The sequence below is a fragment of the Thermobia domestica genome, chromosome 8, assembly GCF_964235325.1.
Source record: "Thermobia domestica chromosome 8, izTheDome1.hap1.1, whole genome shotgun sequence".
NCBI lineage: Eukaryota > Metazoa > Arthropoda > Insecta > Zygentoma > Lepismatidae > Thermobia > Thermobia domestica.
In genome coordinates this window covers 252,485,810-252,511,710 of record NC_137461.1, presented here as the reverse complement: position 1 = coordinate 252,511,710, position 25,901 = coordinate 252,485,810, and the positions used below count along the sequence as shown (strand labels likewise).

The window sequence follows — 25,901 nt, the reverse complement described above, 5'->3', positions numbered from 1 at the left end:
CGAACTTTCATCATACATATTTCAGACAACCATTATTTATTTGTCTCTGAGTAAAACAGAACACTTCCCTCTTTTAGAATGGGTGACGCTGAAGAGCTCTTCCTATGTATTCTGTAAACGTCTTTTTAGCCACTTGTTTTAACTTCTTAGTGACGTAATTCTCCACAAACAATTCAATGTAATCGTGAAGCACATCGTAAGGGAATCCAGGATCATTTATTCTGATTTGAACTGACCTGAAATGTAGTACGAAAAAGGTTAAAGGTTAATTGCAGAAACTATGTTCATAATATTTGTATTGAAAATAGGAACAGAATATCAGAAAAGCAAAAAGAAACCTAACATAATAGAGCTGTACACTTTTTTTATTTAGAAGCTTATCTTTCATTTTCCTGAACTTTATTTCCTTTCTGATTTTTAAATCTATTGTTCTTTTTCTATTCTATTATTCTTCATGGTAACCTATTCCTCTTTTCTATTTTAAGATCTTGTTTTGCATTTTTTTAAATTTTTAATCTATTTTATTATTATTTCATTTATTTATTTGTTTTTGCTTCGTTTTCCTAAGTTCTATATAATTTCCTGTTTATAATCTGTACTTATGCTCTTAGTATTTTGTTTTTAATTTCTAGCTCGGCAATTCTTTCTTAAATAATATATCAGGCCATAATATATATGATATACTCATTTCACTATATGAACATGAAATAATAAAAATATTCATTTTTTATATATTACAAATGAGTATGATAATGAAAACCTAAGTATAGGAAAAGTAATTGCAGTTAGTATATTTAGAAAGAAAAATACTAACTTTGTTATTCTACAGATTGTCTATGCTGGAACAGTGCCGTGCCGTGGAGGATGTGAGCGGGCCGATTGCCCCAGGTGCAGAAGTAAGGGAGCGCAAATTTCGGGAGTAAAAAGAAAAGAAAAGAAGGAAAGAAACTGAGAGACGAAAAATTACTTAAAATATTACTAGTATGTACTTAAATCCTCTTTCTGATTTAGGAAGTGGTCCTGTAATGTTACTCATGCTAGCGAAATGCATGTGTACATATGTAAAAATGGAAGGAAAAAAGTAATAAAAAGTGCTCAATATCAAGGAAATGCAGGGTTTATATTTGAAAAATGTTTCTTATGCTTCGCGCTAACCATGGTGGTGCTTCGCGGCTGGTCTGCTGATCATTTACTTAGCCGGGGATCAAACCAGGAGCCCCATACACCAGAGGTAAGCACTCTACCACACAGCTACCGTGCCCCCATGATATAAAATGTGGAAATGCGCACCGTCTCTTTGTCTTCAACTTAACGACCTTTCCAATAGTGCATACTGTAGTCCGTAGTGGATTGCTTTGTATTATTCAGAACCTAAAAGAAAATATCGATGGGTATCTGCGCAAAGGTGATATGTCCATTTTTCTTCGAAACTCAGGTTTTGGCTGATGTGGATAATGCCCGAAGTATTTTTGCAATTGGTGCACATTACATTAAAACAAAAGAACCTCCAGTAAATATTCCATTAATAAAAACAAAGTTTTGCATGAACCTCTGATTTTTGAGATGCATTGAATGTTGTCACCTGCAAAAATTACGGCATGGACATATCACCTTTGTCCGTATACCCATCGATATTAGGTTTTTGAGGGAATATTTCTTACTAAACTCGGGATCTGAGATCGAAACAGAGCTGCTCCGTAATCAAGTTTAGACAATGGCATACTGTTTTTAGCTGTAACAATGTCTCACTTTGGTAATAAATTATGATCATAAATGATCATATATATATAATGAGATTAATAATAAAAGAATTAAACAAAATTTGAGGGAGAAAATAAGTAATAAGCCAACAAGTGAAACGTTATTATTCTTAGCAGCGCGGAGGTCTCGAAGACATGACTAAAATAATTGAATATTCCTAAACATTCCCTGAGTTCTGAGTATTCAGCACATTCCACAAGGATACTCTAAATATTCAGTGAAAAGATTCATTCTTCAAAATTGCGAAAGGTCAACAACACACATTAAGTATCAGTAAGGTAAATTACTGTGCCTGATACACAGAAATGCCACGATAACTTCAAAAATTTGCATTCCTTAAAAGTCATTCGAAATAACACTCCGAGTCCTTTTATTTTTTTCAAATTTCAAAACAGAAGACAAAATCAAATTTGAGCCCCTGAAGATAGTGTCCTCAAACTTAAAAAGATGTACTGTAAAATAGTGTTTAGAATTTTAAAAATGTCAACAAATGCACAGATTAACATGTTAACTTATTGTATCAGAAACTAGATGGAGTAAAACTCATTACATTTATACAAGCGTATTCAGAAAACACTTTATTATATGTTTCTTAATAAAATATATTATTTGTTCATTACCAGTTTTATATTTTTAAAAAAACATATATATTTTTAGTGATCCTATAATCGAGCCCTGTCATTTAATACCCTACATAAAATATTTTTCTGTCATTTGTTTATTTGAGTTTAAACAATATGGTATTTAGCGTTCGCCATATTGAATTTTACGTTCGTCATACAACCAGTGCCATATCTGAGATTATGTTAAATTTATGGACACTTTCTTCATGAATATTGTGACCAGACATCCTCTTTTACCCAGACATGTTCTATTTCTCAGACTCTAAGAGGGTGTCCGGGGGAATTTTGTCAACAATAATCAAATGTCCTCTTTTTTCGGGTTCCATAGTATCCATACAAATTAGCATGTGAAAGTACTATATTTTTATCTGATTTTTGACAATAATAACAAAATTCCAATCTTCTCTTATTAAAATAAGTTTAAGAAATTTGTTCTGCCTATTGACATGAAAGGTCAAGTTGACCTACTGTAATATAGTGAAAACGCAAGGAACATTGGCTTTTCATACAGTAAAACATCACCAGACGTTTAGATCAATGGACTGTACAACCAAGCTTCAGCAAGTTATGTTCAAGGATTCTAATGTAGTTAAACAAATGTCCTGTGTGCGCACCAAAACAGAGACCTAAGTAATTTTGTTCTTTCGCCTTATTCTATTAATGTGTCAATTGAGATGTTAGGAGAAATTTCGTATTTTTATGTTGCAACAGACGGCTTCAATCATAGATCAATGAACATATTTCCCATCTTGATCCGGTTCTTTGACTATAAATCTTGTGGTATTAAAACTAAGGTAATTGAATTTAAAGCTGTCCTTAATGAGAGACCTGAAATTATTGCTTCGTACATAATGGAAGTTCTTAGGAAAAGAGACATAGTTCATAAATGTGTGTCTTTTCCTGGAGAGAATACAAATACAAACTGCGGAGGAATTTGGTAGAAAAGGAGGAAATAATGTATTTAGCTGTTTGAAAAGGGAACTAAATCCCAAACTTGTGAGAGTAGGACATCGTGCTCACGTGTTATAACAGTGTCCAGCATGGTATTGACACTGGTTTTAGTATTGATGTGGAATCCATAGTTTTGAAAATATTTAATTGTTTTTCCATATATTCTGTTCGTACAGAGAATTTGAAAGAACTTTGTGATTTTGTAGATATTCAGTACAGGAATCTGTTAAGTCATCCAAAAATTAAGTGGTTATCATCATTTCCAAACTACATTAATTGAAATGTTTCCAGCTTTAAAAGCTTATTTCCTTAACCATGATGTGCGGCCCCCAATTAATACGTTCTTTATTTGAACACGAACTTAGTGAGACAATGTTATGGTTTACTCACTCACTTATGACAGTTTTCCACCATAACATTCTTGCTGTGGAAAGGGAGAAGAATTCAGTATCTGAAGTCATGTCTATCTTACAGAATGTTTTACAGGTAATACAGAAGAGGCAAATGCATAATTTCAAATCTCTAAAAAGTTCAAGAAAAAATAAAAAAGAAACGAGATGAAGAAGGGTATGACGTGGAATGTAAGAAATTGAAGGATGAAATACCTCGTGTTTATATGTCATTTGTGGAATATCTTCAGAAGTGGATACATCAGTATGAAGAATTCTGTATTTTTAAATGGATGGATCAGTGCCAAGTTGGGAATATGTGAAAAGAAAACGATTGTTTATGTAAATGATAAACTAAATAGTGTTGGTGTGAAAGTTGACGATGTAAAAGCCTTTGATCATGTTTTTTTTAACTTTCAGAGATAATTAAATGCCGGTACTGGTAATTTAGCAGATGGTGAACAGGTATCTAGTAATATTTGGGTTAAATACTTTTCTGAATCAAGAAATGAAGAATGTTTCTCAGAGTTACTGAAACTTGTCGAATTGTTTTTCTCATTGTTTAGCCATAATGCTAGCGTTGAAAGAGTTTCCTGTTATTAATAACAGTGGATAAACGAAAGGAGTAGATTATCTATAGAAACAATATTAAAAGTATTGCATGTGTGCTGTTAAAATTTTCAGGAATATTCATGTTGTGACTTTTATGATTTCCTTTTGGAAAATAAACAAATATTAGTGGAGATAGGAGCATCAAAGAAATATTATATAACTGTAAATGAAAGCAAATCCAATTATACATGAGTAATTTGTATGAGAAAATATTTATACATCATTGATGAATCGGTGTAGAATTTTAAGTTTATTAAAGTAATATAGCAGGACCATATTTTCTACTTAAATAAAGTTTTGTACGCACTCTTACCGTTCAAACAAGGATTTTTGTTCATAATGCCATGTTTAAGAAAGGAGTGTAAAATTTACAAATATTTCTCAAAGTTCTCAGAATGTTTGTCTACATTACATATAAATTCTTAACACTTTTACGGTATGATAATATGTGATATTGTTTAATATTCTTACAACCTCATCAACTTGAAATGATCATAGGCGACTCCCTAAGTCCACAATAAAGCTATTTTCAGTATAGTAATTATTATAGGTATATATTATTTCGGTCTACGTTATTTTAGACAAACGTCCTCTTTTTTTCAAGTCAGTAATCTGGTCACCCTATTCATGAAATAGTACCAAGATGTTCTACATCTACGCGGGAGTAAATGAATCCACAAATTGACGTACATACACATGAAAATATGATTATCCTTCTTTTAATTTCGCCGCTGTAGAATAAAAATGGGTCACGGTCGTGTTATGATGTCATGAAATGATCATGACTGTGATCTGAGAAAATCTTATGAAACACTAAACTTTTTATAGCAGCAGTAATTTCAGTCTTAAAATGCCGTTTCCCCGGAACGTTAAAATTTAACCTTTGTTTTGCGGTTACTTTTCGATAAAGGCATAAGAACTTAAATCGTACTTCAAGTAACTTTAAAAGAAAAAAAGCATTTGGTTCTGTCAACATATATAATTCTTTTTTTAACTTTACTAAATATGTGTGTCATCACTATGCAGTTTATGTTGTTGTGTTGATTTCTTCTTTTGTTCATATTTACTGTTTTATCTAAGTTAAAACAGGTTCACAACTTTTCTTTTTAAATTACTAAACTGCTTTGTGATGATAAAACACTTGTTTTGAAACTGATTTTGTTTGGAAATCGTATGTATTCTAGTATAAGTACTGTACTCATTGTATATGTATATCTTCTACTAGCTTGTAGTTATTTTATAAACAATCAAGCAATCTACCTTTTATGTCGCTGGTTATTTCACAGTTATGTAAATGTAGTATTGTATTATTTTAAAATGTTTAATTCTACAGACACTGTGTCTAGAAATGAAGTTTTGTAAGAATAGTGCAGCTGTTAATGGTCTTGGTAACACTACTTGTCGTTCCTGGATGCTTGGTGAGTACTCAAATGTTTAGCAGAGATCGGTAAGAACGGTAGTAATCATAACCTGAGATTCGAATGAATAGGGCAGTGGTTCTCAACCGATGTGTCGCGACACACTGTTGTGTCATGCAGTCCCCTAAAGTGTGTCGCGAAATACTAGAATTTAAAAATCATGAAGAATTTAATAATAATTAGTTAAAATCGAGACAGACTGTACCAGTCAACACCTCCAGCCGTAGCAGTAATGCTCAGTGCTATATAGAGTAATTATAAAAACTAATTGGTTTCACTGTTATAATAGATATTATTATTGTTATTAATAATAAAAATATCAAACAAGTGTGTCGTCAGTCGAAAAGGGTTGAGAAACCCTGGAACAGGGTATGGAAAAGTAGTTTCGGAATTTTAACTTCCTCCTCCTTTATTATGAAGATACAAACATTTGCCATAATTAAGATATGTATACAAAAATCCTGAAAAAATTCGAACTTTAGAGTTTGATCCAAGTATTATTTTATTGCAACGTCAATGCGATTCACATTGTCAGTAATACTAAAACTGATGTACAAATGCTAGGAGAAGCAGCGGTGGTGGTGATTTCAGAAAATTTGATGCAGGGGGGTGGGAGCTTTCAGTACATGAAGATTTAAAATAGTAATGTTTAATGTACATCGAGCATGAACGCACATATGATGCTGAGGGGTAGTAAAATCATCTCTAAGTAGGTCGGAGAAAACAATATTGTATACGAGTTATTGTTGTCAAAACAAATCAATACGAGTTATTGTTAAAATAAAACCACAAAGTAATAACATTGCTTCTGAGCATAAATGTATTTTTATGTTGTATATTAAAGTTGCAGTAGTTTGAATTACTGTTGATATAAGTAGACACTCAATTACAAATGTGCAATTATCTGAATCACTGCCAGTATCGAAATTATTTCTTTTTTGCATCAAGATACAAACTTGTGTTACTTACCCTGGTTCCGTTATTTTAAAGGATTGCACCTTGGATTCTCCAGTTTTTCTGTTTAGTTTGACTACAAGCTGTCCAGAACTGCTTACTTGTCTTCCATAAATAACGGCGGAAACGTTATTGGACTCATTCTTGAATTGGATTGTGCTCGGAATTCTTAACTGAAACAAAAATTAAACTAAACTAAGGCATGCTTAACTCTGTATCAATCAATCAGTATTTGGAACTATATGTTGATTCATGTTTCTTACAATTGCGTGCCACATCTAAGCAAACGACGATTAAGGTAATCCCGGAAATCCAATATTGTTAATTGAAGAAAACGTTCCGTTTCGAAGGGAAATTTAGACTTCGAAGAAATTTCGCGAGAAGGGAGATATGAGAAAATCAACTTTGAAAATGCAATGGCCTAATACGAGGCAATTTCAAAGTGTGCAAACATTATTTTATTTCAATATAACTTTCTTATAATCAGAGATAAAAGTGAAGGGGGACACAGCAGGACCCCGTTCCCCCACTTCCATAAATATCTATGGCATCCCTGCACTTCCTAAAATATTACAACGGGCAAAAATAGGCACGGAGGACGGCGTGACGTAATCCGTCTCTCTACCTTCTCAGATCCACTTTTATCCCTGCTTATAATAACAAAATATCATTTTAAAATATTTGCTATTTTAATTTGACGGAAAGAAAACCAGAACCAGCAATCATTAAATATTTACTTAAGTGATGAACTACATATTAATTATCTCTATTAAAACAGAAATCATTACATTTGTACGTAAAAATTAAATTCATTTTATTTAAAAGTAAAGTAACAGAATTGCGCTTCATACAGTACTGAGAATTACTATTCGGCTCCAAGCATTGGATGTTCTCTAAATTTTTATTATACATTATTTCATATGAAGCTATGAAAAAAAAAATAAGAAAATATCAGAGGCTTTAGAACATGGATGTCGAGAATAAGAACAGAATTAGGTGGGTCGAACGGAAACGAATTAGGAAATGCTGGAAATAGTAAGTGAGAAAAATAATTTTAGATGTAGTTGAAAAGAAGAAGAAAAACTGTTTCGGACGTTGGCTGAGAAGAACTGTATCATAAGGAATGTGCTCGAAGGTATGGTGGTAGGAAATAAGGAGAGGAAAAAAAAGCAGCTATAGTTGATGAACCATTTTAAAATCAGAAAATTACTGGTGAAGACGAATAGGGTAGCTGAAGAAGCCGTGGTGCATGGAAGCTTCTCACAATCAGTTAACTGCAAGTGACTTGCCAGAAGGCAGAGAAAGCTTCTCAGTTAGCTGCAAGTGACCTACCAGAAGGCAGAGAAGGCTTGTTAGCTGCAAGTGACCTGCCAGAAGGCAGAGAAAGCTTCTCAGCTGCAAATGACCTGCTAGAAGGTAAAGAAAGCTTTTGTTAGCTGCAAGTGACCTGCCAGAAGGTAGAGAAAGCTTCTCAGTTAGCTGAAAGTGACCTGCCAGAAGGCAGAGAAAGCTTCTCAGTTAACTGCAAGTGACCTACCAGAAGACAGAGAAAGCTTCTCAGTTAGCTGCAAGTGAGCTGCCAGAAGGCAAAGAAAGCTTTTCATTTAGCTACAAGTTACCTGCCGATTAGACAGAATACCTATGGTAATGATTTCGTATGTTTTATGAGTATTATTAATTAAAGTTCCTTTCTAAAATTTTGAAATCTAGTGGTCTTTCGCAAAACTTAAAAGTTCAAATTTTTCTTCTTTCTAACAATTAAAATATTACGAACGAGAAATATTCAAATAAAAACAAAAATAAATCATAAATACTGTACCAGTGTGCTACTAAATTGTAGGTAGCAATGTGGAATACTAATATTCTATTATGAGTACTAAAATTTGTTGTATGCGGTATCGTCAGCACTTACTTTTTGGCATACTTTCTAAAATTAGTGCTGTGTTATTACAAGTGAATATAACTGTCTTCACAATGCAGCACTAATTTTGGAAAATATGCCACAAATTAGTGATTCATTTGTGCTGACGATACAATATAGAAAGAAAATTAGTGCTGTTTATCCCATCATGAAAATAAAAAAACCATTATTTTCTTTGATGATGCCACAATTAGACATTTTTCATATACTTTCTACTAAAAACACTAATTTTCTTTCTATACGATATTGTCAGCACTAACGTTTGGTGTATGTATAATTTCTCCTCATATAGGTCACACTGTATTCGCGGAGGTATCTTCATGCGCTTACACTTAGATCTTGTAGTTATCTTTCAGTGTAGTGATTTGACACAAACACAAACAAAAGTAAATGATAGAGTTAGGGAACAAAAAAGAGAGAGGAAGAAATCATTCTTGTTACAATAGCAGATCATACCTATACCCTCCATATTTATAACGTTTCGTTATTTCCAGGTCACACCGTGTCTAGTGTGCTATGGGTCACGTTCACGTAGTCCGTGACCCGTTTCATCACTGATTATGTGTCCACTTTAAAACTTTTCTGTATATAGTCAAGATATCTTTTAATAATATGTTTTGCCTACTTACGTAAAAAGGTCCCAGAGCAACATTAACACTAAGAGTTGATTCATTCCTGCGAACATTGCTGATTCTTTGGAGTCTTGGATAGCCTCTCATATAACCCAGTTCCAAGTAAAGGGTACCAGAAACTTTCACTCCAGCAGGGGAAATTGACTGGAAGATAACACAAAAATCAGAAAAATTAGAAAATGAATAAACATACCAAGTCAAGGTTTGTACTTTTATGAAAGGTCCCATTATCAGAAAACTAGAAATTCTTAGCGCTATATATCTGAAATAAGTATTAACATATGTTTATTTTGTGTTTACACAACTATCTAAGAATGAGATAATTGTCGGTGCGCCATCTTCGGTTCAGACTTTTTAGGATGGACACCACTTTTAAGACAAGGAAAGAATCTGTTAAGAGGTTCAGTATTGACTAAAAACAAAAATGGAAATCGACCGATAACGACTGAAAAACATATTCAGATCTGAGGAGGTTTTTCAAAACATTTCTCAGATATTCACTGAAAGAGCGTTATGAGAACCCAATTGAATATTAAAGGAAAAAACCAATTACTCATATCCCAGGTATTCACTCATAATCGAAGATACATCGACAGCGTCGGATTGGCACGTTCATGGGCAATCGGCTACCATCTGTCACGGAAACCTTTCGTCTCATGAAATTCATAACACTAATGTCCATGGCAAACAATTTTGATATACTTATATATATATATATATATATATATATATATATATATATATATATATATATATATATATATATATGGGGCAACATCTTGGCTTTCTCTAGACAAATACAGGCATTTAGTCTGAGGCTAACAATCAGCTAACAACAATGACAAAAGTAGACAGTTTAAGGAAAATGCTTGCGTTACTAAAAATACGAAAATGAAAATAATTAAATGTAAAATTATTTTTAGTTTACGATGAAACTACAATTCTTATTTACCATAGCACAATTTTATTACATCGTATCAAGTGCAATATGTAAAACAACACGATAACAGTTTCTTTGCGAGTCTACCTGACTGTAACTTAGTTGTCTGCTTTCCAATTATCTTACACCTCCTAGTATTTGAGGAGTTAAAGTCACTGCGACCACCCTTGGACTAATGTCCAAGTTTCCGTACCAATCGCTATGATTTCCTCCAATTTGACAACTGAAGAACTGCTGGCTTCTCCCAGAGCACTCATCGTCTGGCAATTCTATTTAGACCAATTCGGTAGGAGTGACTCCTCTGGTAATGGACTACCTCCGATACAATTCTAACTAAATGTTACTGTAACATGTAATCCTCCTCAAGTCCTCATCGACACATAAATGCCTTCGTAAAGGTGATGTTTATCCGGGAGATAAACGGTAAACGGGTAGATATACGGATAGTTTAAGTTGTTTTCTAATGTTAGACAAAAAACAATTTAACCAATAGCTTTCATAAATGTTATAACACTTCCTACTTAAAGCAGGCTTTCCCAACCGGTGTGTCGAGGAACCCCATGACAAAATTTTGGAATTTAAAAATAAATGTTATACCATTTAGGAGGCCTGTAAGTCGAGAACTATATTTGTTACTTTTTATTCTTACAATTAAGTCTTTACGTTATTAAAATGCACTTTGAGACAGACAATACCAATCAATCTCTACAGCAGCAGCAACAAAATTCAATTCTAACTTAACCTAAGGTAAATGTGTCGTACTGTCGACAGGGTTCGGTAAAAACAAAATGTATCTAGCACTGATTTAGAGAATAAGGAAGGAGATACAACTTTCTTCAGATATACCATAACATAAATAGGGAATAGTTATTATAATAGTTAATAAGGCACTCATCTTACTTACTGGAATACTTTTAAGCTTCTTCTTTGTCGGTGCGATGTACACACTTTTCTGTTCTTCATTTAACAGATCATTGGCTTCACTCAGAACGGAGTCCATATGAGCATTTTCGTTCGATTCTTCTCGTTTCTGTAAGAAAAATCAATTTAAATACAATTACACGGTCCTTTAGATATTGTAGAAACAAGCAGAATGTGTTAAATACTTTCACAAATTCTCAGCAGCGACAAAACACTTGAGTTTTCAAATAATATTTTGCAATGAAACTTGAATTACGGTATTTACCACCAAGAACTTAGGATAATTCATTTTCTTCAATGTAAACCCATAGAAATCCATTAACTGAGTGAAAACTGTTTAAGAGGCTTCATCGCGGCGAAACTAAAATATCGCTAATTTTACAGTAATTATGTTATATCTTCAAATAGATAAAAAGATAATTGAAGTATGGAACAAGAGCGCCCTAGACAATGTTATTTTACATCAGATACCGTTATCACAACTCATTCATCTGCTTTCGTTTTTCAGCCTTTACAAAATCGGCATTTATTTTCCCGCTTCTAAATGGCTGCAAACGGAAAGCTACTAGGTGACCCGTGATAACGGTACCTTATGCAAAATAATATTGTCAACGGCGCTCTTGTTCCACATTTCAATTATCTTTTATCTATTTGAAGATATCACATAATTACTGTAAAATTAGCGGTATTTTAATTTCGCAGCGATTAGACTTCTTAAAAATGTTACCGAGAGTTATAGCACGGCCAACAAGAGATGGTCTCTGACGTTTCTTACCACATGCGGTGGGACATTGCAGCCCCTACTTTGATACCAGTGTTACCAACCACGATCACTCTGTCTTATACCATTAAATAAATTGCTACTATAGTTGCACCGAATAAAACCTTGACACGCGAGTAGTGGCAATGTCACTGCGAGCTGTCAGAGACGTTCTCTTACTGGACGCACTATAGGCATATCAAAGATACCTTAGTAATAAAAGTTACAATGCCCGACTCCGCCAAGGTTAAACCGGCTCCTACAAGATCTGAACAGAATCTGATGAATGATTATAAATATGGATCAGTATGACTGAACGATTAATGTATTATCATTATAGATTATGAATGTCGTTTCTTCTTACTTAGTGTTTTAAAATGACAGAATCTGACCTGAGCACAAAATAATCCGTTTCTCTGTGAAGAAATACTTTTTTTTTTAAAAAAAAAAAAAGATTTTCCTAGAGTTTGAAACCACTAAAGAATGAGGAAGGTTAATTTGTGTAATCTCAACTCAATACAAATGTTTTCTCAATTAGGAAGAAAGAATAGAAGAAAAACAATTATAATGTATTCTTAATTTAATTTTACACAATACTGTACTTGTCATTTTTATTATAAGCAGAGTAGAATAGTTTTAGATAACTAATTAGTGAAGATCTGAATTGTTTAGTCGAGTTGACTGAGTTTAACGTCCCTTTCAGCAGCGAGGCTACATGAGACGGGATCAACTGATTAACGTGGATTCCGAACCACATGAACTCCCGCCCGGAAACAAAACCGGGTCTCCCACGCCAAAGAGGCGTACGGAAACCGCTTAGTCACGAAGGAGCTCATGAAGATCTGAAATGAGTATGGGAAGTAAAAGAAAGGATAGAAATGACGAAACAACAATTTTAGGAAAAAGAAAAATCTTATTAATGAAGATTTGAAACGTGAATGGGAAATAAAAGTAACAATAGGCATGACAAAGGAAGTCTTTAGGAAGAAGAAAACTGTTAATAGTAAAGATCTTAAATGTGAATGGGAAACAAAAGTAATGATAGGAAAGACGAAAGAAGTCTTTACAAAGAAGAATAGCGTTATTAGTGAAGATATGAGGTGTGAATGAGAAATAAAAGCAATGATACGAATGACGAAAGAAGCCTTACGAAAAAGAATAGTGTTATTAGTGAAGATCTGAAGTATGAATGGAAAACAAAAGAATGGATAGGATAGGAGTAGTGAAATAAGAAGAAAAGCGTTATCAAGCGTATCAAGTAGAAGAAAAGCGTTATTAAGAACTTCGCACTAGAAATAAAAGCTTACAATTAAACCGCCATGCTTTTTCCAAAACCCACTAGAAACGTCTAAGTAAGTGCAATATGAATAAACGTTATAAGTATGTTGTAGAACTACCATTTCATGAACATTCATTTCATCAACATTTACAGTTCCTTATCAATTTAGTGAAAACACCTAGAACTGTAAACACATCAGATTTCAGAGTTGGCAACGGTCATGCGATGACCACAGCAGCGGGCTGTAAATGGTTGTGTGTAAGGATCAGTGGATCGACAGTAAGCAGTAAACTAAATAGATGGTTATAATTTAAAAGGGTAACCTTTGTGATCTTCAAAGAGGGCAAATTATTAACGCTCGGTTGTGTAGTGCGAGAGTGACGAAAGTGACAATTGAGTTGAATGCGCTGTCTGGGATGATGTCTAAGATGATGACGGCCTACAAAACTCACGGCGAAACCACATCGATGAAGAGAAACAGTGGTCGGAAGAAAATCTTTAGTGACAGATCCTGCTGAGCATTAAGATACATTGTCATTCAGAACAGTCGTGAGTTTGTGGTGCAAGTAAGCTCATACAGCACCTCCCATAGCCGATGTCGACAAACACATTCGGGGTCGCATTGCGAGTTGCATTAATGGACATACAGGGTCGGGTTGCAAGGATGAATCCGCTGATAAGAAATCATAATGCTTTGGCACGACGCCAATAGTAGCGCCAACATGCAACATGATCGGCAGGGACAAGAAATGTGTGACATGGTCGAATGAATTATCATTTACGTTATTTCAAACCATGGGCTATATTTGTGGCAGGCGCTCTAACCTGATAGTGTCTTCTTTGCGAGTATGTAGGTCGCAATATCCTGGTTTTCCGTGAGTCCTCTGTTGACGTTGAACGGTCGCTTCGGTACCCCTGATAATGTCGCAATTTTAAGAGACCATGTGCATCCTATGGTACAGATGTTGTTTGCAGATAATGACGCCATATTTCAGAATATCATACGCCCATTCACACATCTGGTGCTTTGCAACGTAGTTCGAGGAACATTGGGAGCCCTCCGCTGGCCTGCCTAATCTCCGAATCTAAACATAAATGAACACCTGTGGACCGTTTTGGAGACTAAATCTAGTGCAGATTTCCACCTTCATCTTGTCTCATGAAATGATGTAATGCTCTGCACGTGGAATGTAGTAATATTTCATTTGCTATCATTAACAATCTCTTCGATTCCATTCCACGTTGCATCCGAGCTATTCTGAAGGAAAAAAAATGTTCCAATGCCGTATTAATCTGACAAGTTTCACTTTTTCGAAATATTTCCATTAAATTGATAGGAATCTGTACATTTGTCATGCTCAATATCAATATATTTTAGACGAATAATAGCATACACTGAGAAAAAACAAATGTAGTGTACGTAAAAAACGTAAATTACATGTGTAAATGCTGTACTTTTTTTTTTACTTAACGTACAGCAAACGTATAACCGGAAAAATACATTTCATACATAATTTCCATACAAGTGTTCCGAATAAACGTACTTTCCGTACGAACGAAAGAATTGTATATAGGCGGTAAAAATCTCACATACAGATGGAAATTGTAACATATAGTTGATGGATGTAACATACGCATACGTGTATGTAATACACGGAAGACCGTTAGATATCATACATCCTGCTATGGCATTATGTAATATCTAAGCAGGAAAAGTATGTAGCATATGGATAACGTATGCTCAATCCAGATTTCTCTAGTAAACATAAGGATTCCGTATATATGTACAATATACCGCTGTCCGGATAACAGATTTTTCTCAGTGTAGTGGAATAGAAAGCATACCTCTGAAAATAACAATCTTAGAGAGACTGAAGACAGTATACATGTGAATGTTAAAATTATTGGGTACTGAGAAAGAAAATTAGAAATGAACGAATAAAAGATACAGTAAAAGTAGCAGGACACACACAGAAGAAGACACGATACAAATCTAAGGTGCTTTGGGTATAATGTAGGGATGAGAAGTATGCGGAGATAAGTGATGAAGAATAAAAACACTTAAGAAGTGGAGTAAGTTAATCGACAGGAACATATATTAATTGGTTCGATTACAGCATAGCGTCCTTTTTAGCAACAAAGCTACATGAGACGTGTAGCTACGGCTTACCGTAAGTTCCAAGTCACGTGAGCTCCCACCGGGAATCGAACCCAGATCTCCCACGCCAAAAGTGAGTACGCTAACTATGTAGTTTGGTTGGTTAGTTGGTTTTCAGCTTACTGTCTCTTCCAGCAGCATAGCTATATGAGACGTGGGCCTACAGCTTAACATGAGTTCCGAACCACGTGAGTTGCCACCGGTAACCGAACCCGGATCTCCTGCGCTAGACATGTACCCTAATCATAACCACATGGCCACGAGGGAGCTCTACATATGGTATGAGTGACAACAGATCGATCTGAATAAAACTCTTTATTAAGAATGACCTCAGGGTGAATGAATTCGAGATATGAAGATAAATTCACCCCAACTTTAAGAATATGTTTCAGAGCAGGGGCGGATCCCGAGAGGGGGCGATCGGGGCGATTGTCTCCCCCCCCCCAGAAGAGGAAATTTTCTTATTTTATATATATAAATAAAACCCACCCCAAAGTTTGGAGCCCTTAAAAGTAGCAGTATGACAACCCACCGCCCCCCCCAGAAGTCGGTCCTGGATCCGCCCCTGTTTCAGAGTATCTTCAATCATCTAACAGTAACATATGCATGATGAAAATTATTTTTTTGTTACATATCCGGAAGAAGTCACAGATCTAGATGTCTTGTTTATGAATAAACAAGTTAAAATTTGTAAATTTTATTGAGTTTTGAATGGCTGCCTTATGTATCATCAAAATAAAAGAAAAGGCACTCTACTTTTTAAGAATTTAGCGAAAAAATTACTTTAGTAACAACCGTGTTTGGAAATAAAGATATTTCTGTGTTTAGAAGTATCTTCTGTGTAATTCGTAATTTTACGTTCCTATCTAACAGCAGATATTTTAAACAAAGTTTGTTATTTCGAAGTAGTTCTTTAAAAATTTGTCTACATCAATAAAATATGTTCCACATTTAGTACTTGAAATACCTTCCAGGTTACACATGTCTTTCGACTGCAGTTTTGAAAAGCAATAGAAACGTTTGTATTTCTAATTTGTCGGGGGGGGGGGGACGAGAATATTTGCAATGTTCTTTCGCAGAGCAAAAGTTCTTCCAGATGAAACTCTCTTCATTTGGATCTCTGGGGAAAGTATATATTGGGAGACGAAAGAGAGAAATAATATTGGGCGAGATAATAACAACGTTTTATAGATATCTATAGAGGAAAGAGGAACAATGGCAAAACCATTACGATATGAACATTGAATCATATTACAGAAAGAAAAATGGGAAAATCTTAAAGAATAATCTACATTTAGTAAGAATATATGAACTTAAATAAGGAGGTAACGGAAAACTGCAAAGCGAAGAGGATGTTTCATTCAGGTAAGGATAAAGGCTGTAGAAATAGGTCACTGATAAGCATAAGTAACTTGTTCTGGTAATTATGGTGGTCAAGTATCTGAGACAGACGGCGATTAAACTAGCGTTTGTTGGTAATTAGATGATGATACTCAGAGACTTACAGGAAAAAAGAAATATTTAGCAGTGACATACACAAATACCACTTCTTGAACAACTGAAGAAGTAGGGAAAAAATATGAAGAAAATAAGAAATCGAGCACCGAGAAAAGAAGAAGGTTACGTTCGTAATTGTAAGATGTTTTAACCCAATTGTGGGTGAAGAACGGGAAGATGTGTCTAACAGTAAGACAAGTTTGGCTTGGGACAAACTAATTAAAGAGGAGAATGACTGGTCGATTTTTGCACAACTCACTTGCATTCGATAACATTCGCTTCAACTAGTATAAGAGAAGATATGAAATACATGAGAGTATTCAACAGATGAACAGGGACTTTAAATATACTTATATTATGCCTCAAAAAATATTGCAAAAATTTAAAGAACCTGAAAATTCTCTATATATCCGACATTTTCTGTGATCACTTCCCTGTGCTGGCCAAAATGTATTTCTAACTAAAAATTCAGTTGAAGGAAAATAGGAAACAAAAGTTATTTTCTACTTTTCTCAATAATAAATTAAATAAAAATTATCCATATTTTATTTCTTCCTCGGACCCTGCACTTTTCGAATTAAATATTTTACTCAAAAAATCTCAGATACTGCGTTTTATATGCAGATATGCATAGAAACGTGAATTAAACAAATAATAATAATAAAGAAGAAATAATACATTGAAATTATTAGAAATCATATGATAGGAAAATTTGCTCACCTGCCTGCTATTTTTCAAAAAATTTACAGCACCTGAAAAACGAAAAGTTCTTTCTAATACATTTCATCCAAAAATATGTATTAAAAAATGACTACCAAGGTAATCACTACATGTACTGCATAGTGTATTCCTGTTACTGTATGTAATATTGATGTTACTATCAATTAAAGATCTCTACATGAAACTCCTTTCAGAAACCATGGCCAAATATTATAATTAACTCTTACATTCTAAAAAAAAAAATCCATGTACTGAAACATATCTACAAACTTGCTGTCTTTTTTTCCTCACACCTTTGATAATTGCACTTGATTTCCTTGAGCTCTAAACGCCCCATATCACATATATCTAAGAGCACAAACAGTAGATCCAACAGTGGAAAATGGTAGGCTTGCTAACTACCAACGTTGGCATCTAATTTGTAATTGACTGCTTTGTCGAGCATTTGCCAACGAATTCAATTACCAACGTAGTCCCTGGGAATGAAGTAAAATTCGTATGGAAATGGGATATCGAAACTAGTGCATAAATGACAGCAAATTGTTGGTTGGCCAACATAACGTTAAACTACGTTGGTCCTACATTACATTTGGTCGCTTTGCCGAGCATTTGCCAACGAATTATTCAATTACCAAATTAGACCGTGCGAATGAAATAAAATTACGCATGAGAATGGTAGATCGAAATTGTTGGGGAAATGATGGCAAAATATTGTTTGGCCGACAACACGTTCGAATACGTTGGGCCAACGTATTTTTTCGATTTTAATTTTGCAATTACCAATTGCCAACCTTTTGCCTACGTAGGGCCTCCCAAGTGTGCTGCTAATGATGAATCATTAATATAATACGAAATTCTATTCCATATCCACCGTTCTACTCAATAACTCTAGTATTTATTTCAATCTCAACTCGCATTAAATGGGCTTTGTGGTGGACAAGCACCGTGTGCATGCACTGAGAGACAAATATGCTGATTTTTAGTCTAGCAAGTCCGGAGAGACGAAATTTAGCAGGATTCTATATCACACAGAAGATTTTTGTACCAGACTACGTACAGATTTTTGTACAGGCTTGTTGCTTAGACAGTACTAATCTGAACAGCCGCAAATAAACGGGAATAATGTGTGTCCTCCTTTCGCACGTGCAGGATAGAGAGAAATCATGACTATGGACTTCGATAAACATTATCTGGCTGTGTACGAACACTACCAAGTCCAGAAAATCTGCAGAACAACATGGATTTTCTAGGATCGCAGATTTCCTGTCGTGCCAGGAAAAACGCCAGAAAAGCCGCCTGTGGCCGGAATCTACGAATTTTCCATCCAAGTGCGCTCGATTTTTCTGCCCGTGTAGATTTTCTCGGAGTTCTGCTGTCCCCTCTCACTTTTATCATGCCATCGTTTTGTTCATTTTCATCATCACCATCTCCCTCAGCCTTCACAGCATAGCAGTGGGATGTAAAGCTGAAATATTTCATTTTCTAGCCTTTTATGTTATTTCACTCTTTTCTCCTTGCTTGTTATCTTACTTGCTTTCTGATACTTTGTAAAACATCAGTTCATTATATACTAAATTCCTCATAAAACCTAGTAAGAGCTAATTTTTCCAGTCCGTATTCTTTAAAACGTAGAACTAAAATTAACTTTTGGTTCCTTTTGAGTTGCAATGATTATCCTATTCCTTTCTGGTTTATAGTATTTGCTGCCAAACATCATGTAGCAGTAATTCAGTCCACAACTAAGCGTTTAGCAATCCACTGCTCGATAATCCGATAATCTGTTTTTTTTTTTTTTTTTTTTTAATCCAGATGGTGAAGTCCCGAACTATATCGGAAGTATACTGTGTATAGTAGAGCTTGACAAAAAATATCGGTAACAATTGGTATTTTATACAGTTGATAAGCCTACATGTATATTTTTGAGAAAAAAATCCTTTTTATGGCGTTGCTAATATTAATTTGGAGTTTTTATGTTGCTAAGAAGTTAATTTGTAAAAAAGTAAAAGCAAAAAAGAAAAATTATTGTTAACTAACAGGGTGTATCTGTTGTTTGTGTTCCCCTACACATCCGTAACAACCAGGGGTAAAAGTGCGGGGGAACGCCGTCCCCATCTCCAAAAAATATGTATGGCGTTCCCCCAGTTCCTAAGAAATTACAATGGGCAAAGATAAGCAGGGGGACGCCGTGACGTAATGCCGATACCTACCATCGTTCCACCTTTTCAGGTCCACTTTTACCCCTGGTAACAACACAAATATGCCTAACAGCAATGCATATACTGCCGTATTTGTTACTTTTCGTGTTTAAATCAGTCTACTTATTTCAATGTACTGATTTTAGTTGTGAAAAATTTGCCAGATGGAGTACAGATCGATTAAACAGGAAAGAAATGTCTTATTTTTTTTAGATTTACCTGATCCAGATGATTCTAAGATGACAGACACCATAATCACAAAACACCCCAACATAAAATAGGTCCCATTACGTTGTTTGATCATGGCCACTAATTGACTAGCCTGCAAAAGTTAAAATATATAAGTTAATAATAATAATAATAACAATCTTTATTTTAGTGCCGCGAACAGCTTTTGGCAAAAATACAGCACGTGGTATCAGAGTATTACATTACGATGGAATAATAATACTACTAAAAATAATAATAGGTAAGAAAACAATAAAAAGAAGGGTACTAATATAAAACACAATGTAGATAAAAGTCAGTTAAGTAGAAATAATTTCTTGTCAACGCAGTAAAACTTATCAAGTTTTCCATCCATCTAAAACAACAACGAAGCTAAAAACAGTAGTCATAAAATTACATTTGGCTTAATGTTTCTAAACGTCATTGATTAAAAAACTATCAGTCAGATCACATAAAACTTTCACCTTGTTTAATACAGTAAGACTAAAATGAGCTTAAAGAATATGTCATCCTATGATTTGGTACTTTAAAACCTATATTTTGTAAACAATATTCACTGATATAAACGTTATCTAGTATTTTTTGCATGCATACTCTGTCGAAATTTTTTCGCCTATTTATAAGACTTTCCAAACCCCAATATTCGTAGCTATATGAGTAGTAGCTCATTTTCATTTTAAAACATAATAGTCGAATAAAACATTTTTGCACAGATTCAATCTTGTTTGTCAAAGTTTTAGAAATGCTGTTCCAAATTACCGAACCAAATTCTAATTTTGGTCTTACAAGTAATTTATATAGAAATACATACGTTTTCTCTCTTTGAAATACGGACCACTGTTTAAAAATAAAACCTATTATCCTTCTGGCACCTTGTACAATACAATTTATGTGATTAGAAAACTTAACTGACTGTCAAATATAATACCTAGGTCTTTAATAATGCTTACTTTCTCAATTTGTACACCGTTGACCTCATATTTACTGACATAATATTGAGTTTTATTGGTGTATGTCATAAGTTTTGTTTTTTTATCATTAATTTTTAGAAAATTGTTTCTACACCACGTGTTTCCTGCATTTGAGTCTTGTTGCAGTAAATAATTATCGAACTCATTGTTGACTAATCTGAACAACTTCATATCGTCAGCATAGAATTTTAGAGTATTTGATTTTTTCTGTAAGATCATTTAAAAATAAAGAAAATGAGAGAGCCCAAGGCGACCCTTGTGGTATTCCGCTTTTTACATAGCCTACACTAGAATGTACAGGTCCAATTTTAATTTTGTATGTTCTGTTTGACAAATAGCTTTCAAACCAGCGAATGTACAAAGGTGACAAACCAATATTTGATAACTTGCTAATGAGATACTTATGACTGACAGAGTCAAAAACTTTTGATATATCTATGTATATTACATCGACTTGCAATTTATTTTTCAGTGCGTTATAGGTAAAGTATGTAAAATGAATTAGATTTGTTACAATTGACTTGCCCTTATTAAAGCCATGTTGAGACTCATTTAAGATATTTCTTACATTAAAATATATGTGTTTATGTATAATTAGTTCAAATATCTCCGAGAATGCATTGACTAGAGTTATTGACCTGTAGTTGCTAGCAATCTGTCTATCACCTGATTTATATACAGGAACAACATATACTTGCCTCCACATTGAAGGATATACACCTGTACGTGATGAAACGTTAAATATATTTGCTAAATTAGTTGAAAGTTCAGTTGCACAAGCTTTTATTACATAATAAGGAATATTATCTGAACCTGGAGTAGTGTTCGGTTTAATTACTTTAATTGCTTCCATTACATCTAATTCAATAACGGTAGGAATTCCGATTAGAGCACTATTACTAACGATATTCTGTGGCAATACCTCTTGACCTACTTCTAAGTTAAAAGCTTCATAAAATACACTCTTAAATGCTTCATCAGTTTCGACAGTGTCTTGAATTAGCATACCATTACAATTTATTTGCTTTGGCACTTGTTTACAGTGACTTTTTAAAAACGTTCCAAAAATATGAGCTGTTCTTATAAATGCTATTTTCTAAACCTGAATAATAAGATTTTCTTGCTTCAATGTATTTCTTTTTTACAAGTTTCCTTAGGTCTGAATATCTCTGATACCATACGTTATCATTTGTTCTTTTGGCTTTAACAAAATATTTAGTTTTTTTGTTTGTTTATTAATGCTTTCAATTCTCGCGTCATCCATGGATCCTTATATTTTTGTTTACAACCAATTGACTTCTTAGATACATGCTCGTTAAATACAGAATAGATTAAATTATATAAATGGTTAGTGGTTTTATTGACACTGTTACTGCAATTATTTATTAAGTTAATTTCCTTAATGCTCTTGTAAATACCTAGGAAATTTACTTGTTTGAAATTATATGTATTGTACTAAGGAACTGGACCATATTTGCCACTATCTATAATTTTCCACTCAAACATGAATGGGGGACGGAAGCAATCGACTTTAGTCAGTGGTGGGATGTCAAAATTCATAAAACTTATCCAAATTTGTCAGCAATAAATCTAATATTCTCCCCGGATTACTATGATCATATGACTTGTTCTTCTGGTTTAAATTTAAAATATTGCTTAATTCAAATATATTTTTTTTTTTTTTTTGCTTTTTTCTTCGAATAATAATTATCAGTTGTTCGGTTACCTGAAATCCAATCTATACCTCCTACGTTGAAATCTCCTAATATAATTACATTAAAATATTTCGTCAATATAAAAGAACATAGCCAATCGCAGTAGTACTAAAATCTTGAAGTAACATGTCAGGGAGGAAATAAACTAAACATAAAATCAATGGGGGTACTGTCAGGAATTAAAATTTTTGCTATAACAATGTCTAAGGAATCGTCAGGGAGATTAAGGATTTCATAAGAATATTTATTTTTTATTAAGAATAAACGCCCCCACCTGTAGACTTGTTTGTGAGTGTTAGATCTCTATCTTTTCGTATCACACTGTAGTTTCTGGAGATTTGAGAAAGATAACAGTTTTCCTTTTTATACCACATTTCTGTTATACAATAAAAATCATAGTTCTCAGTTTATTTCGTCTGTAAATTCTTTTTCTTTTGTGTTCAAACCTAGTAATGTGAGGTGGAAAATTTTCCGCTATCTTTTTCCGGAAAATTTTCCGTTCTAAAAAAAAATATCAGTAATCAAGTAACATTTCCTCAGGAATCATGAAATTGATTGAATTCATGTATAGAAATGTTAAAAAGTGAAAGATCATTTAAAGAATCTGAAAATTTTCATGGCTCAGACAATTTTCAGTACTATGTAGGAACAAGTTAAACAATTTTTCACGAATCGAAATATTTTCTGCCTTATATGGAAAAATTAAAGAACTTTTTATGATTCGGAAAATTTTCATCATTTTGCAGCAAGAGGTAAAACAACTTTTTTGTGAATCGGAATGTTTTATTGCTCTGTAGAAACAAGTGAGAGGAATTTTCATAGATCGGAAAATTTTCATCATTATGTAGAAACAAGTGGAAAACACTTTTCATACGCCTGACAATTTTGGACATTATGTATAATGATGTTAGGTGGAAAATTATCCACTATATTTAACTGCACATAGAGCTACAAAATTGAATTTCAGTAGAGGAAAGTTAGTCAGCAACAAATTATAATTTTCTAATTACCTTTCGGGAACCGGAAAATTTTCTATTTCAAGTTGGGAAATAAAATTTTACAGTGTTTCTCTCTCTCTCTCTCTTGCTCTGCGAGATCCTTCGTTGCTAAGCAGTTAGCATACGCGCCTTTGACATGGAAAACCTGGCTTCGATTCCCAGCGGGAGCTCATGTAGTTCGGATTCCACGTTAATCAGTTGGTACCGTTTTATATAGTCTCGCTATTGAAAGGGACGTTAAACTCAAAATCAACTCAATTCAACTACTCTGTGTGTGTGTGTGTGTGTGTGTGTGTGTGTGTGTGTGTGTGTGTGTGTGTGTGTGTGTGTGTGTGTGTGTGTGTGTGTGTGTGTGTGTATGCAAAATGCAGAGAACATGCCTCGAGTACGTAGAGTACAAATATCCCATTCTATTATTTAAAATTTTAATTTATTAAAAGTCATGAATATTTTCCGATTCATAAAAACATACTCCACTTATTCATTCGATTCATGAAAAATTGTTCCACTTGTTCCTACATAGTACTGACAATTGTCTAAGCCATGAAAATTTTCAGATTCTTTAAACGATCTTTCACTTTTTAACATTTCTATATATAAATTCAATCAATTTTATAAATACTGACGAATTGTTACTTGATCACTGATATTTGTTAAGAACGGAAAATTTTCCGGAAAAACATAGAAGAAAATTTTCCACCTCACATCACGGCTAAACAACGATGTAGGAATAAGTGGAGTATGTTTGTACGAATCGGAAAATTTTCCGTTTCAAAATTTTCCGGAAACTTTTCATCACTGTACAGGACAGACAATTTTTAGATTCATGAAAAATTGTTCCACTTGTTCCTACATAGTACTGAAAATTGTCTAAGCCATGAAAATTTTCAGATTCTTTAAACGATCTTTCACTTTTTAACATTTCTATATATAAATTCAATCAATTTTATAAATACTGACGAATTGTTACTTGATCACTGATATTTGTTAAGAACGGAAAATTTTCCGGAAAAACATAGAAGAAAATTTTCCACCTCACATCACGGCTAAACAACGATGTAGGAATAAGTGGAGTATGTTTGTACGAATCGGAAAATTTTCCGTTTCAAAATTTTCCGGAAACTTTTCATCACTGTACAGGACAGACAATTTTTAGATTCATGAAAAATTGTTCCACTTGTTCCTACATAGTACTGAAAATTGTCTAAGCCATGAAAATTTTCAGATTCTTTAAACGATCTTTCACTTTTTAACATTTCTATATATGAATTCAGTCAATTTTATGAATACTGACGAATTGTTACTTGATCACTGATATTTATTAAGAACGGAAAATTTTCCGGAAAATATACAAGAAAATTTTCCACCTCACATCACGCCTAAAAAAGGATGTAGGAATAAGTGGAGTATGTTTTTATGAATCGGAAAATTTTCCGGAAAATTTTCATTACTGTACGAGACAGACAATTTTTAGATTCATGAAAAATTTTTCCACTTGTTCCTACATAGTACTGAAAATTGTCTAAGCCATGAAAATTTTCAGATTCTTTAAACGATCATTCACTTTTTAACATTTCTATATATGAATTCAATCAATTTTATGAATACTGACGAATTGTTACTTGATCACTGATATTTATTAAGAACGGAAAATTTTCCGGAAAAATATAGAAGAAAATTTTCCACCTCACATCTCGACTAAACAACGATGTAGGAATATGTGGAGTATGTTTTTATGAATTGGAAAATTTTCCGGAAAAATATAGAAGAAAATTTTCCACCTCACATCTCGACTAAATAACGATGTAGGAATATGTGGAGTATGTTTTTATGAATCGGAAAATTTTCCGGAAAATTTTCATCACTGTTCAAACCATTAGAATTTTGATAGTATAGTTGTAAATACCTCGTATCCGTTGATTATGCATTAGTTACCTGTTGTTGCTCTCTTCCATTCTGATCGCTTGCCGACGTGGGTACCACTTATTCATCCTTCAAACGTCCCATGAACCTTGTAAACAATACTCCTTCGGGCCACATGTCTGAGTTGCACACAGTATCAAAATGTTTTTCATATACACTAACGTAAAAGGATGAATAACTGTTGTGTTTTGTTTTTAATTTGGCACACTTTACAACCTCAATGTTTGCACTATCTTTAATAAATGCACTAAGCTCATCACAAGAAACACTAGGATCAAGCCGAGTCACAAACACTGCGGATACACGAGGTCGTTTTTTGTTTACCTTTAGTTTAT

The 25,901-nt window shown here is 33.8% G+C and overlaps 1 protein-coding gene across 1 annotated transcript; it reads right to left on the bottom strand.

Moving 5' to 3' along the window:
• LOC145692000 (uncharacterized) lies at positions 1–25,901 on the bottom strand. The gene is made up of 7 exons (XM_081767300.1): positions 25,579–25,901; positions 19,951–20,053; positions 17,537–17,568; positions 11,106–11,231; positions 9,259–9,405; positions 6,724–6,881; positions 1–236 (listed from the first exon to the last, which is right to left on the bottom strand). The coding sequence occupies exons 2-7, from the start codon at positions 20,033–20,035 to the stop codon at positions 74–76; spliced, it is 711 nt and encodes a 236-aa protein (XP_081623426.1). The 5' UTR covers positions 20,036–20,053; positions 25,579–25,901; the 3' UTR covers positions 1–73.

Bases quoted from the DNA above. Each gene is read 5' to 3' on its own strand.
- LOC145692000 (XM_081767300.1), bottom strand. From the start codon at position 20,035: ATGATCAAACAACGTAATGGGACCTATTTTATGTTGGGGTGTTTTGTG. The intron at 9,406-11,105 runs GTAAGTAAGATG...GTTATCTTCCAG, and splicing joins AGAAGCTTAAAAGTATTCCA to TCAATTTCCCCTGCTGGAGT. The intron at 237-6,723 runs GTAAGTAACACA...ACTACATTTCAG, and splicing joins TTTAAAATAACGGAACCAGG to GTCAGTTCAAATCAGAATAA.